Source organism: Geotrypetes seraphini, chromosome 10, assembly GCF_902459505.1.
Source record: "Geotrypetes seraphini chromosome 10, aGeoSer1.1, whole genome shotgun sequence".
NCBI lineage: Eukaryota > Metazoa > Chordata > Amphibia > Gymnophiona > Dermophiidae > Geotrypetes > Geotrypetes seraphini.
In genome coordinates this window covers 75,782,623-75,797,051 of record NC_047093.1, presented here as the reverse complement: position 1 = coordinate 75,797,051, position 14,429 = coordinate 75,782,623, and the positions used below count along the sequence as shown (strand labels likewise).

The window sequence follows — 14,429 nt, the reverse complement described above, 5'->3', positions numbered from 1 at the left end:
AGTATACAGAGTTACTTTGATATGGTACCTGATATGTAAGAAGTGGGGCAGGTTGACGGACTTCTCAAAGAAGATAGACAAGAAGCGAACCAATAGGCTATCTAAATTTATTTAAAGACTCAACAAGATAATAATAATAATAATAATAATTTTATTCTTATATACCACCAAAGCCATATAAGTTTGAGGCGGTTTACAGCAAGAGGCGGTGGACAATCAGCGAAGAGGTTACAATCAGTCAGCAATACAATCTTACATAATAAAGAATATGAAAGCTAAAAGGTTCATAGGGTTACAGGATTGAATAAGAAGTGCTGAGTAGATTCTTAGTTAACAAATTGATTGAACAGACTTGTTTTTAATAGTTTTCTAAAATTGAAGTAGGATGAAGAGCGCGCAAAAACGTTACTAAGCCAGTCGTTCCATTTGCAAAGAGGTTACAATCAAAGTCAGCAATACAATCTTACATAATAAAGAATAATATACCAAGTACCTGACATGGACCGTGTTTCAGCGGGTAAAGCTTTCAGGGATCATGAAATCTAAATATACGCATAGATAAATGAATAAAAGATTAAAACATGATTAGCATGTGTATGGTGACCAGTGGCCATAGAAATAAATGTCTTAAAAAAATAAATAAACACAATCCGCCCAATATTCAGATTATGGGAGACAGATGGCTGTCTCCCGTGGTCTGTGGCTAATTGAGAATTTCAATGCTGGCGCCATATCTGGCAACTGGCATTAAATTTCCAGGATTTTGGGGCTGGCTGAGACATACAATAGGTGGTTAAGCCATAGCAGCCAAAGAGGGACCTACTTTCTAGTTGGTCTATCTGGTTGCTGAAATTAGCTGGCCAGCATAGAAACTCAGAAACATGATGGCAGATACAAGCCAAATGGCCCATTCAGTCTGCCCATTTGCATCATCCACTATATGAAATCCCACGTGCTTGTCTGTCTGTGAGGACAGATGTGATTCTATATATAGGATGCCTATGTGCGATTCTCAAAAGCCCTTTAGGCGGCTTCTGAGAGCAGGCGTCCTATACAGAATCCGGCCCATTATTTTTAGTTTTCATAATGCATTTATTTCTATGGCAATTGATCACCATACACATGCAAACTTACTTTGCCTTTGCTAATCATGTTTTTAATCTTTTATTCATTTATTTACTGTATGTTTAGATTTCATGAAACCAGATGCAGGCTTCACCAGCCAAAATATGATCCCGTGTCGGGCCCTTGATATAGTGTGTTGCTGAGCCTTTCAATAAATTTGGATAACCTATTGGTTGGTTTCTTCTCTGTCTTCTTTTGGAAGTCCATCACTCTAACCAAGGGGTGTCAAAGTCCCTCTTTGAGGGCCACAATCCAGTCGGGTTGTCAGGATTTCCCCAATGAATATGCATGAGATTTGTTAGCATACAATGAAAGCAGTGCATGCAAATAGATCTCATGCATATTCATTGGGGAAATCCTGACAACCTGACTGGATTGCGGCCCTTGAGGAGGGACTTTGACACCCTTGCTCTAACCCCACCTCTTGGTAGTTGTGATTTCCTTCATGGTGACAATTCGCCAGTTTTTTGTTCTTTCCTGATATGCAAGTTCATCATACCCTATTTAGTCATTGTCTAATAATATTTCCTTTCAGTAGGGGGAGACTTGATTCTCAATATGGATCCAGAGAGTACATCTTGCTGATTGGTTAAATGAGGTATGCACATACTCTCTGAACCAATAGAAATGCACATGCATTGAGCTTTTCTTCTTGTTTAGGTACTGGCCTCTCTTCCACAATTGTTGACATGCCTCATGATGTTTACGAATATGTGAAGACCCCTTTGAATTGGTGGCATGCTAACAGATACTGTGAGCATCATTTTGCACAATTACTCCATGAGATGCACAGCAGTGAGTTGCACAGCAGTGAGCTGGCACAGCTCCAGAGACTGTTGCAGTCACAGAATTTGCATGGACCCGTCTGGTTAAGTCAAAGGGATAGAGCTTGGCAAAGTCCTGTGAGAAAACAGAGACGTAAGTATAATCCAAAGGTCTACATTTTCCAGGTTAGAGCGAAGTAGCATGATTGCTTTGTTGTTTCATTTAGAAGGGTTCACAGCCTTTGAAAGCTAGTCACAAATATTTTACATTTAATATATTAGTCCAAAAACCTACAACTTATTTGTTGATCTCTTTATTCTGAGTTGGGGGGGGGGGGGGGGGGGTGGTGGAGGGAAAAAATGGACTAGAAGCACTAAAATCAGCGATTGTCACTAAACCTGTTTTCACAACTTTAGCGATGATCACTTTTACTGACCCGATGCACAAAACGGCTCATCACATGTTCTTCCCCTCGATCACCCATTTTCTGATATGGCCATGCAAGTTAGCTATAACCCCATGCAAAGTAGCCAAGCAATTGATGCACTAACATTGCTTGGCTATGCAAACCCCCCCCCTCAAAAAAAAGGGGTTTTAGCTCTCATAAAAAACCAACAGGGTCTGCCTGGTTTTCTTTATTTTTTTTCAATGGCACAGATATTTTGCATGTGTTAAACCACACAAAATATCTGTCCCATTAAAAAAAATGGAAAGAAAGTCCCCCACTGCCAATGACAACCCTCCCCAATGACCCCCCACATAAACCGGCACCGCGATCCCCCCATGGCAGCGAAAATAGCAGGAGGGATGCCTACTCCCTCCTGCCTGGCCAAATACCCCATGTCATGCCCCTACCTGGTCTGCACCTCCGCCCCCCCAACCATCCCCTACCATCTTCCCTTCTTCCTGAAAAAATAAAAGACAGGAGGGATGCCCAATCCCTCCTGCCACTGGATGCTCCCCTGAACCCCCTACACTCCCCAAACCCAACTCCATACCTTTGGTAGACGTTGGGAGCTGGAGGGAAGCATGATCCCTTCAGCTCCGAGGCCTGCACGTGGTAAATGATGGGTCTTACCCTCCCCGATGCACCATGTGATGCATGAAGAGGGCCTAAGGTCCTGATTTGCTCAGACATCAGACTTTAGGCCCCTCCCTGTGCATCACATGGGATAAGGAGGGAGGAGCCTAAGACCCTGATTGGCTCAGACGCCCAAAGCCAAGGCTGCTTCCCCTGCCACTGCTGTTAGGGCTCTGTGCATGTGTCAATCGCTCACTGAGCAATTGATCTTTTGGTTTGACATACAAATGATTTGCACAGAGGTGTAAATCATTTGCATGCAAACTTGGTGGTGCTTCGATTGCTTGGCCAGAATCGGTCAGAGAATCGGCCAACAGCAATCCAGTCGGTTTTACCAACTGACTTTAGTGAATCTAGCTCAATGTCTGATTTGCTAAACTCAATATTTTATTGCCAGTTCAAGCTCTTTCTCTGGTCTCAGTTGGGATTGGGAATCCTTCTGTATCAATGTTCATGTTATCCAACCTGTATGAGCTTCATCAATGTGCATGCTTTTAGAAACTATTAAAAAAAAATATTCCCGCGGGGCATATTTGGTCCACAGGAGTAAAATAGTGGATGTGTGGCATTTTATAAAATTGAGTTCTGAGCAGTCCTGACTCTTCTGACAAGAAATTTATGTTGAAAGGGTAGAATATGGCAGGTCCTTGAGCTCCGACATGTGCTCAAATCTCTGTTCCATCCTGCATGTTCACAGTTTCTGAGAATTGTAGAATGGTGGCATTAGTTTAGAAGGGAAACAGGCCTGGCAAGAGTAAATAAAGGGGAACATGGGGCAGGAAAGGAGAGATGTTGGGCATTTGCCTAGACCACATGTGTCAAACACAAGGCCTGTGGGCCAAATCTGGCCCTCCTGGCCATTTTATGCAGCCTGTGGTGACTGTGCACCTGACACTACACTTTCCATCCTTGAGTCCCAATTCCCCCACCTACCCGCTCCCCACTGCTGAAATTTTAAATCTTCCGGCAGCTGACGCAAAACTAGCCTCCCACCGTCACCTTGTCCTGGAAGTGTTCTTTCTGCAGCATCCTGCCTACACGGGAAGAGGAAGTGCTGCAGAAAGACACTTCTAGAGCAGGGTGATGGTGGGAGCCTGGCTTTGCGTTGGTTGCCCAATTTTAAGTTTCAGTGGTGGGGAGGTAGTAGGTGGGGGAGATGGGTACTGGGGACTGTTGTACCGTAGAATCCAGCTGAGAGGGGAGGGATGGGGTTGGGAATGAAGGAAGGACTTGCTGCACGGGCTGCGGGGGGTCAGGAGGTCTGTGATAAAAGTGAAAGGAAATGTATCTATTAAGTTAAATATAGTATTATCATGCATGAAACCTTTATTACAGCATTTTATCTTTTCCCCCCTTTAGGAATGCATAAATTTCTAATTCTGGAGTTTCAAAACAGAACTAACACCAAATATGTGAAAGTGAACGTTAAATTCCCTTCAATTTCTGAAATAACAGCTTGTGCCTATGTTCAGTGGGACAACAAAACCCAAGAGATTTCAACCATTTTTTCTTACGCAGTCCCAACGTTCATTAATGAGTTCCAGTTGCGTGGGTTTATTGATGAAAAAGGATTTGTCCAGTTTGCCATAATAGTTCATGGAACCCATTCTCCATATTTACCTGTTTTTCGTAGTGATGGTCAGTGGCACCACTTTTGTGTCACGTGGCGGAAGTGGAATGGAAGCTCAGAGATCTATGTTGATGGGAAAAAGAAAGCATCAGCAAAGGGCTTATCATCCTTTCAGGACATTTACAAAGAAGGGATCTTCATTATTGGCCAAGATCAAGACACACTGGGAGGCACCTTCAAAGAAAAAGAGTCATTTAGTGGTAACATCACTGATTTGAACATATGGGTTAAAGTACTAACTGAAGATCAGATTGAAAGGGTCAGATCTTGCTATTCCATAGACCAGGATCTTATTTTTGGTTGGAGTAGTCACCTTCTACAAATTGAATCTACGGTGCAAGAAACAATGGTTCAACTTATGTGTCCAGGTGAGAATCGGATGCCAGATTTATGGTTATGAATTCTTGCCTTTATGTAAAAAAAAAGAAGTCTAGACTGAGAAGGTCCAGTGACCTTTTTGGTACACATTTCAGGTGTTGATCTTTGCCTGTAGTGGCTGTGTTTTTCTTGGTCCATAATTGGCCAGTTAGTTATATTCTGACTCTGATTATCGCAATTTTGGTCAGCTTTGCCAATTGAACTTTTAACACAATCAAGATGGTGGGGTGGATTCTAATTCAACAAAGATTTGTCCTGTGACCTATATTTGTTATTTTTTGGCTGGAGAAAGGTCAAATCTTTGCCACCTACCATAGGAAGAGCACCATTGTTGATTTAATTGAAAAGACAAATTTATTTGAATTCTTCCTTTGTAATGCTATCCTTGTTTGAGCAACTATTTGTTTGTAGTGGTCTGAAAACAAAGATTCTGAAATTAGAAATAGACAGACACAAATAAGAGCAACTTGTCCGACAAATGGAGATCATGAGATGAGCAGGATAGATAAAGTAGGCATCTGCCAAGGGTCCAAAGTTAAGAGACCTGCCAAGTATCCTTCAAATGAATGGCAAACTCCTGACAAATATGGGAGATTTGCGGCCAGAGTAGAGTTGCCAACTAACAATTTTAATTAGGGGATGCCAGTGGGTGTCAGAACCTTTAAATTGGCAATATAATTAGTTTCTGGTCCACATCCCTAGCAGTAATCTTCCTTTGCTCTCCTCGTTGATATGTATATTGCACCAGTTGATCCTCAGGCCCTCTGAATTCACTTAATCCTTCACTATCTGTAAGTGTTCCCTCTCCTTTCTCTCGTACATACACCCACTCCCTCCTCATTCTGTCCCTCAGCTCATCAGCACCAAGGGTTGTATATTAGTATAGCAGCAAATTGTGAGTGCAAGGAGTAACTCAATGTCCACTCTTAGGTGGCTCCTTCTGTTTCTGAATTCTGTAGAAGAGTCAAGGTCAGTGAGATTTTGAATTTGGGTTTAGGTTTAATTACCTACCTTTTTAAACCTAAACTCAAGGCAAGTTATAAACCCAGTTTCAATCAGTAGATCCAAGCCCCATTATTCGCAGTAGGACCTATTTATTTTAGCCTACCTAAGCATGTAATTTACATAAATGCACAATAGTAAATCTAAGTTTGTATCAGAGACAACGGAGAGTGAAAATGAAGGTCATAAGAAGTTTCAGTGGGAGAATCAGATGCGGTTCTTAGTCTGCTGATCTAACCACAAGGCAATTTCTGGACTTCAGGAGAAGTGAACTAGGGAGGAAGGTCAAGAATGGAAGTTCCCTAGAGAGATTATGGCACAGGGAAGGGGGGAAGGACTCATGCTAGTGGTCCAGAAATATGTTTGCCTAAGGCTTATTATAGTACTAATCGGACCCCGGTCATGAGGTGAAAAGTTGGGGGAAAGGGACAGGGACAAGGAAAAAGAAGAGAGGTAGTATGCAGCTGCAGAGTGAATGTATTTGTAGATGAGCAGAAGAATTTTGAAATTTTACTGAATGCAGAAATAGGTAAGGAGAAGAGGGTAACATGGTCATAATAAGACTGAAGGGAGATATATATGACAGAGGAGATTTTTGCAGAGAATGACTGTTTAATAAGAAACCCTTTAAAAGGAAGCTGCAGTGGTTCAAGTAGGTAAAGGTTTTTGTAATATGTTCTGAAAGGAAAGGGTAAATTTTGATCTTATAGAAAAAGACACAAGAGTGGAAGTAAGGGGGAGAATGGGAATTACTGGCCTTTCAGCCTGCCATTAAAATAATCACCAATTCTAGGAAATTTGACCATGTTACCCCTCGTTTGCAAAAAGCGCACTGGCTACCAATCTCACACAGAATCACATATAAAATATCACTCTTAACATTTAAAGTCCAAATGACAAATGCTCCCAGTTTCATTGATAAACTTCTCATTCCACACTTCCCATCTCGTACACTACGCTCCACGTCTCAAAATATATTGACAGTTCCATCGTTGAAAGTTATTAATGCACGCCGTAATACATAATTCACTGTCACAGCACCTACTATATGGAACTCGCTTCCTACCTATTTAAGAGAGGAAAAAAACACAGATAAATTCCAAGGGATCTCTAAAGTTTTTTATTTTTAAAGATGAATCCTAAACTCATCCACTCTTCCTTAACTTTGACTCATTAATCCTCTCTCCCCTTTAAACGTGTCCTTCCCTTCCCACTTCTGTTACCCTTATTTGTTTCTTTCCTTTTTAAATTGTAGTTCTTCCTTTCCTTATGTTCCAGTATGTGATTTGCGTTCATGTCTTTTGTCTTGTTTTTATACCATTACTCGTTTCCCCCATATTTTATTGTAAATTGCTTAGAATGCTATCTAAAGCGATCAAAGTTTTAACAAACTTGAAAACTTCAGTGGTGAGTAAACTAATAGAAACACATCTTAAGCAGATGATTGTGAAGTTTCTAGAATCAAATGGACTGCAGAACCTGAGGCAACATGGTTTACTAGCAAGTCTTGTCAAACAAATCTGATAGGTTTCTTTGACTAGGTGATCAAATAGTTCGATAATGGGAGGGGCGCTAAATGTGGAGTACTTGGATTTTAGCAAAGCCTTTGACATGGGTCTGCCTAAGTGGCTAATAAATTAAACCACGTTCCCGTGGTATGGGCCCTAAAGTAACTGATTGAGTTATAACTGGTTGAATGGAAGGAGATAGAGAGTAATAGTGCATGGAGTTTGCTGCGAGGAAAAGGATATTATCGATGTTTGCCACAGGGATCCTTGGGCTGGTTCTTTTCAACAACTTTGTGAGTGATATTGTGGAAGGACTGTCTGGTAAGGTTTGTTTTTTTTTGTGAAGGATACCAAATTCTGTAACAGGGTAGTCACTTTAGAGGGTGTGGACAGCATGAGGAGGAATCCAATGAAGCTTGAAGAATGGTCCAGAGATTGGCAACTAACACGTAATGTTAAAAATGCAGGGTCATGCACTTGAGATGCAAAATTCGAAGTGAATGAAACACAGAAAAATGAAAGCAGAGACCATATGGCCTATCTAATCTGTCTATCAGTGGTATTAATAGTATATGGGGTGAAGTTTAATCCTCCATAGCCCCAGGTATGTTAGATAGATTGTGAGCCCACCGGGACAGATAGGGAAAATGCTTGAGTACCTGATTGTAAAACCGCTTAGATAACCTTGATAGGCGGTATATAAAATCCTAATAAACTTAAACTTAAACTTAAGTATTTTTGTGTACGAAAGAAGAGCAGGACCTAGGGGTGATCGTATCTGATAAGAACATAAGAACTGCCACAATGGGATAGATCACAGATCCATCAAGCCCAGTATCCTGTTTCCAACAGAGGCCAACCCAGATCACAAGTACCTGGCAAGATCTTAAAGAACAAAACGTATTTTATACAGCCTATCCTAGAAATAAGCAGTGGATTTCCCAAAATCCATCTTAATAATGGCTTATGGACTTTTAAAACCTGTTAAGCTAACTGCTTTTACCACATTCTCTGGCAACATATCCAAAGTTTAATTACATGTTGAGTGAAAAAATATTTTCTCCTATTTGTTTTAAATCTCCTACTTTGTAGCTTCAATACGTGCCTCCTAGTCCTAGTATTTTTGGAAAGAATAGACAAGTGACTTATATCTAACTGCTTCATTCTTCTCAGTAGTTTATAGACCTCTATCATATTTTTCCTAAGCTGTCTCTTCTCCAGGCTGAAGAGCCCTAGCCACTTTAGCCTTTCCTCATTGGGAAGTCATCCCATCTCTTTTACCATGATGATTTTAGAGTGGCAAAACAGGTAGAAAAGGTGACATTTAAGTGCTTAGGGAGATGAATGGCCAGAAGGAAAAATAGAGGCGATAGTACAGTACATCTGTGCATGCTCAAGGCCTTCTGGCTCTCGCTCTCTCCAAGATTCTCGAAGATCTCCAAGAATCTCAGAGACAGCGAGAGCCAGAAGGCCTTGAGCATGCGCAGATGCTCAAGGCCCAGGCAACAGGAAGGATCTTCGTTCACCGGCATGTCCTGTGGGCTACGTGCCGTTGCCAGATGGGGTAAGGTTTCTGTTCGGGCGGGTGGGGGGTGCCGGTTCATGTGGTGGGGGGGAGTGAAGCCGGTTCTCGGGGGAGGGGGGGTGTACTCGCAAATAGAGTCAACGCTCGGTTTACGAGTCACAATTTGCGAGAATGTTTTGCTCATCTTGCAAAACACTCGCAAACCGCGTTACTCGCAAACCGAAGTTTAACTATTTGAAAGTAAAGGATACAGAGGTAAAGTAATTGAATTCAAGAAAGTGTGGGATAGGCACATGGGATCCCTTAGGGAGAGGAAGACATAAGTGATGATGTAGATGGACCACCTAGATGGGCCATTTGGCTTTTGTCTGCAGTCTATGTATTTTGATGGCGATATATATATTTTATAAAAGAGTTTAGGGTTCATCAAGGCTTTTAAAAACTACTAGGAATTTGTGAATCCCAGTGCATGAAAATTTCTCATTAAGGATATACTGAAAACCCGACTGGCTGGGGGGTCTCCCAGGACAGGTTTGAGAACCACTGCTCTAGAGTAACTCTCGCTGGTGATTTTATTGCTGTAGTTCTTGTAACACGAGAGCTGTTCCAATGAATCGGACCTATGATGTTGGTATTTTGGGCATAAGCGCATGTATTTATAAGATGTATTTATAAGATTTATAAGAGGTCATTAATTCTGTCCTATCCTGTTGATTTCAGGTTTACTTCATAGTAATAATCCTGCAGGTTTTTCTTGTGCAAGCCGCAGTTATTGGTTACTCATTTCTGCTATTTCATGTTCCTCGGTTTTGGTGATCAAAACTGCAAATAGCTTTCATATATGGTTGACATGGTGCATTGAAATGATCAATGGTATGTTGCTTTTGATATATACAAAGATCCTGGTTTGTTTGTTTTTTAATGTCCTAGGCAGGGTTCATCTGCCTGTCTTTGGAGGTTTCTGATAATCATACCTAGATCCATCTTCTCGACAACTGCTTTGGAAATTCTTTTCTTCAGGCCAAAATGTACTCCATGTTATTTCTCTCCTGGGTGCTTACACCCCTTTATACTGGTAATACTGATTAGAGAATGACACGGGGAAAAAATCTTTCCCCTCACTGCCCCGTCCCCAGCCCACCATCCTCTGCACCGCCCCGTCACCGCCGTTCCATTCACCGCCCCGTCACCGTCACCGCCATCCCTTTCACCGCCCCGTCACCGCCACTGCCATCCCATTCACCGCCCCGTCACCGTCCCCGCAGCATTCATATAAGCCTTAGTACTCTAATATTTAGCTTATTCCGTTCTTATAAATCAAAGTTCCTGCTGCTGAACTAGAGAAAGAGATGTTCAGCTGGCAGGGCTTTGTTTATAAATTTTTATTACCACAACTAATATACCACCATAATGTTTCCGACAGAGGACAAGTATGCAATAAATGCATTTTGCTGTTTCAATGCCAGTGCTCAGCAGAACAACAGACAGCAATATGGACATTCACCTTATGTAGTACTTTTTTAATATATAAAAATAGGCAAAATTAGTTGCTGTTTTATCATTATATTTTCTTGCCATTATTGTATTCTTCATTGATCATTTTTCCTTTTAAATTCAAAATAAATTCAAGCTATCTTGTGTCCCAGCATGAATTCATGTTTCACTCAATTGGCTGTTTCAAGGGAATTAGCCCTCCAACTTCCATTTGCAAAAATACCCAATGTTGTTCCTTCTATGAGCAATATTTAAATTATGAGGAACAACATTGGGTATTTTTGCTGAATTGTGTGACACCATTTGGGCTGAACATGAAGATTGAAAATGCCTGGTTAGCCCTGGACAGATGATTTGAACAGCCAGGAGCCTGTCCTGGCCATTTAAATCATTTTGAATATCTAGTCTAATGATAACAGAATTAGGGTGATTATAGAAACATAGAACTTTGTTGATCACTAAAAACAGAGGAGTCTAAGGATCTATCAAGCCCAGCATCCTGTCTTTGACACTGGCCAGTCTTGGTCTTTGGAACTGCCCATTGTGTCAGAAGCAATAGGGATTAAGTGACTTGCCCAGGGTCACAAGGAGTGTAGTGTAGCTCTAACCACTGGATTTAGAAGTTGGCTTCTTTTGGGATCTTTAACTCATCGTCGCTAGGACTCGAATCTGAGTCCGTGGCACCTAACACAGAATGGAATTAGTATGGCAAAGTAATGAAGAATGGTCCAGCAGCCCCCACCCTCCCTCCACCTCACCTTATATTCGTTCCGAGTTTGCCGGCTTCCTTTTTCCCTAGCCGCACGCATTCAAAAAGCCGTGCATTTAGCCAGCTCCCTCCCTCCACCTCACCTTAAATTTCGAGTTTTCCGGCTTCCTTTTTTCTGAGCCGCATGTGTTCAAAAATCCGTGCACGCACGGCTGCGCGAATCAATCAAACTTCTCCTCTCCTGCAACTTCCTGTTTCTGGTTACGTCAGAGGAGAAGATTGATTGACTCACGCAGCTGCGCGTGCACGGATTTTTGAACGCGTGAGGCTCGGAAAAAAGGAAGCCGGAAAACTCGAAATTTAAGGTGAGGTGGAGGGAGGGAGCTGGCTAAATGCTACGGGCGGGTGGGCGGTGGCTGCGGGGACCGCGCGATCCTTGATACCTCACTGCGGAGACAAGACCATTCACCGCTCCACGGGGCGGTGAATGGCCTTGTCCCCGTCCCCGCAGCGACTGCTTTTTTTCTTTCACCGTTCCGGCGGGTTACCTGCGGCTAAAGGCGGTAGCCGCGGGTAAACCGCCACCGTGTCATTCTCTAATACTGATTCTCACTTGTCTAACTTTAGTCCACTAAGGGCTCCTTTTATGAAGGCGCGGTAGCGGTTTAATGCGTGTAATAGCAAGCGCTAAACCGCCGGCCGCGCTAGCCGCCACTGCCTCCTCTTGAGCAGGCAGTAGTTTTTCGGCTAGCGCATGATTAAACGTCGCGTGCGTTAAAGCTGCTACCGCGGCTTCGTAAAAGGAGCCCCAAGTCTGTTGAGGTCTCTATACAGAAAGGTGAATTGTCTATCTGTTCCCAGGTCTGTGGCAGATAGCAATTTAATTGTTTATTTAAAACAATTATATGCCGCTTTTAGCCAAAGCGACTCACAGTTCAACATACATAATCTTAAAACACACAGGTCTCATAGTTCTTCCAGCGAACAAGAGTAAAAACAATAAAAGAGGTAATTTACTAGACATTTGATCATGCACTGTCTCAACAAAATCACATATTCTGCTCAATGTAGGGAACAATTAGAACTCCTTTTACTAAGCTGTGCTAGTGGTTTTAGCGCATGCGCTAGATGCTAACGCCATCATTGAGCTGGCATTAGTTTTTATGCGTAGCGCGGAGGGGCAGCGCGTGCTAATCTGCAGCGTGCACTAAAAACGCTAGTGCACCTTAGTAAAAGAGGGGGTTAGTGTAAAAATGCATGAGTAAAAAAATTAGTTTTCAATAGTTTTTGAAAATGTAACTGGTTGCCATAAAATCTCAAATATGCCTGTTAGGGCATTCCAGAGAAAGAGCTCAGCAATAGAAAAACATGATTTATTTGTCCGCTCATAACCCATTGTATTCATTCTTCCCGTGCCAAGTAATCGATGGTTCTCTGACCTCAGTGCTCTGGACAGTTTATACAATGAAAGGCATTTTGTCAAATAGTCAGGCAAGGAGCCATAGATTCCCTGCTGGACAATTTTCAAGATTTTAAACTGAATCCGAAAATGGATTGGCAACCAATGCAAATGGGTTTTCCTTCTGGGTGTCTGTACTTTGCACCATCCGTTTATCATCAACGTTTATAAGCCTTCTTGCCCTCGCTGCTTCAAAGTATCACCACAATATCATGCTGCTGTTGCCACCAACTTATGAACCCTGCCAACACATTGCTGTCTTCCTCTTGGGGGGGTCTCAACAATTTCAGAACTCGCAACCCTTGGTGGAGATCCATCAGTTCTCTATCCTTCTCTCATTCCTACTACTGTACATCTTTTCCCTACTCCTCTTTCCCACCTGTTGTTTGCTTCAGCAAGAAAGGAAGAAGCAAACAGAAGTAAGGCATCAAAACAAACCATTCTTGTCATTTTCCCTTTTCCGTGTTCCCTTTCTCTCTTGGAGAATGATGTGTTCAATCTTATATGTTGCTAATTTGCTGCCATCTGTTGGATAGATACTATTACTACCTCCCATACTCCATCTTTTCTATGCCATCACATTAAATATTGTTTGATATATTATCCTCCTTGAATTTGAGAGAAACATTACATTCACAACCCCTAGTATCATGTGTATTATTTAGCTAATGAAAATAAGAACAGGAACATAAGTTCTTCTTTTATATATTCATGTATATTTAGCATATGCCTTTTCATTGGATGTTCCAGGTGAGTTTCAGGCAGGTTTAATAGGTATTTACCTATCCTCAGAAGGTTTACAATCTAAAGAGTCATTTTACCAAGTGGTGGTAAGTACTAATGTATGATTACTGCTGCTTAATACCCACGACAATGGGATACATATTCAAGTTTAATCAGGTTTCTATCCCACCCTTTGGACTGGCCTTCTAGGCAGCTTACAATTTAAAAAGGGAAGAGGAGAGGAGGATCGTGAGGAGTAATACATAGACATGATAGTGGAGGGAAAGAGGGTAAAAACATAAGACATGATAGTAGTAGGGTAAAAACAGTAAGGATGTCATAATGTCTACAGGAGGATCATTTTTTTTCACTCAGAGGATAGTTAAGCTCTAGAACACATTGTCGGAGGTTGTGGTAAGAGCGGATAGCGTAGCTGGTTTTAAGAAAGGTTTAAACAATTTCCTGGAGGAAAAGTCCATAGTCTGTTATTGAGAGAGACATGGGGGAAGCCACTGCTTGCCCTGGATCGGTAGCATGGAATATTGCTACTCCTTGAGTTTTGGCCAAGTACTAGTGAACTGGATTGCCACCATGAGAACGGGCTACTGTGCCTGATGGACCATTGGGCTGATCCAATAAGGCTATTCTTATGTTCTTAACAAGCTTCTGAGAGCTCTGAACATTACAGAAAGCAGTTGAGAGGGCTTCACAAGTAAGTGTCCTTAAATAGGAATGTTTTAAGGTCCGTTTTAAATCTTTCTAAAGATGTACGGAGCCACAAAGTTACTGGGAAAGCGTTCTGAAATTTGGGGCCTTGAACCGAGAAAATGGACTGCCTAATATGTTGTTATATTGTTTTGCAATTTGTAGGGATCATTAATTGATTTTGGTGTGTGGATCTAAGAGTTCTTGATATTGTATATGAGATAAGAAGGCATACCAAATAGGCAAGTTCATCTGAACATAGTACTTTAAACACTAATAGTAGTATTTTTTAAGTAATTCAATGCCTAATAGGAAGTCAATGTGC

At 41.8% G+C, this 14,429-nt stretch overlaps 1 protein-coding gene across 11 annotated transcripts in view; it reads left to right on the top strand.

Annotated features, from left to right (window-relative positions):
* ADGRD2 (adhesion G protein-coupled receptor D2) overlaps positions 1-14,429 on the top strand; it is a 408,458-nt gene that overhangs the window by 143,447 nt on the left and 250,582 nt on the right. For all 11 annotated transcript variants that reach the window (XR_004540974.1, XM_033962424.1, XM_033962423.1 and 8 more), the window contains 2 exons: positions 1,786-2,043; positions 4,331-4,969. Coding sequence is in view for 10 of the 11 variants with exons in the window: in XM_033962424.1 (XP_033818315.1) it covers positions 1,786-2,043; positions 4,331-4,969 (897 nt within the window). In the remaining variant the exon portion in view is untranslated. The remainder of the gene's footprint in view (positions 1-1,785; positions 2,044-4,330; positions 4,970-14,429) is intronic.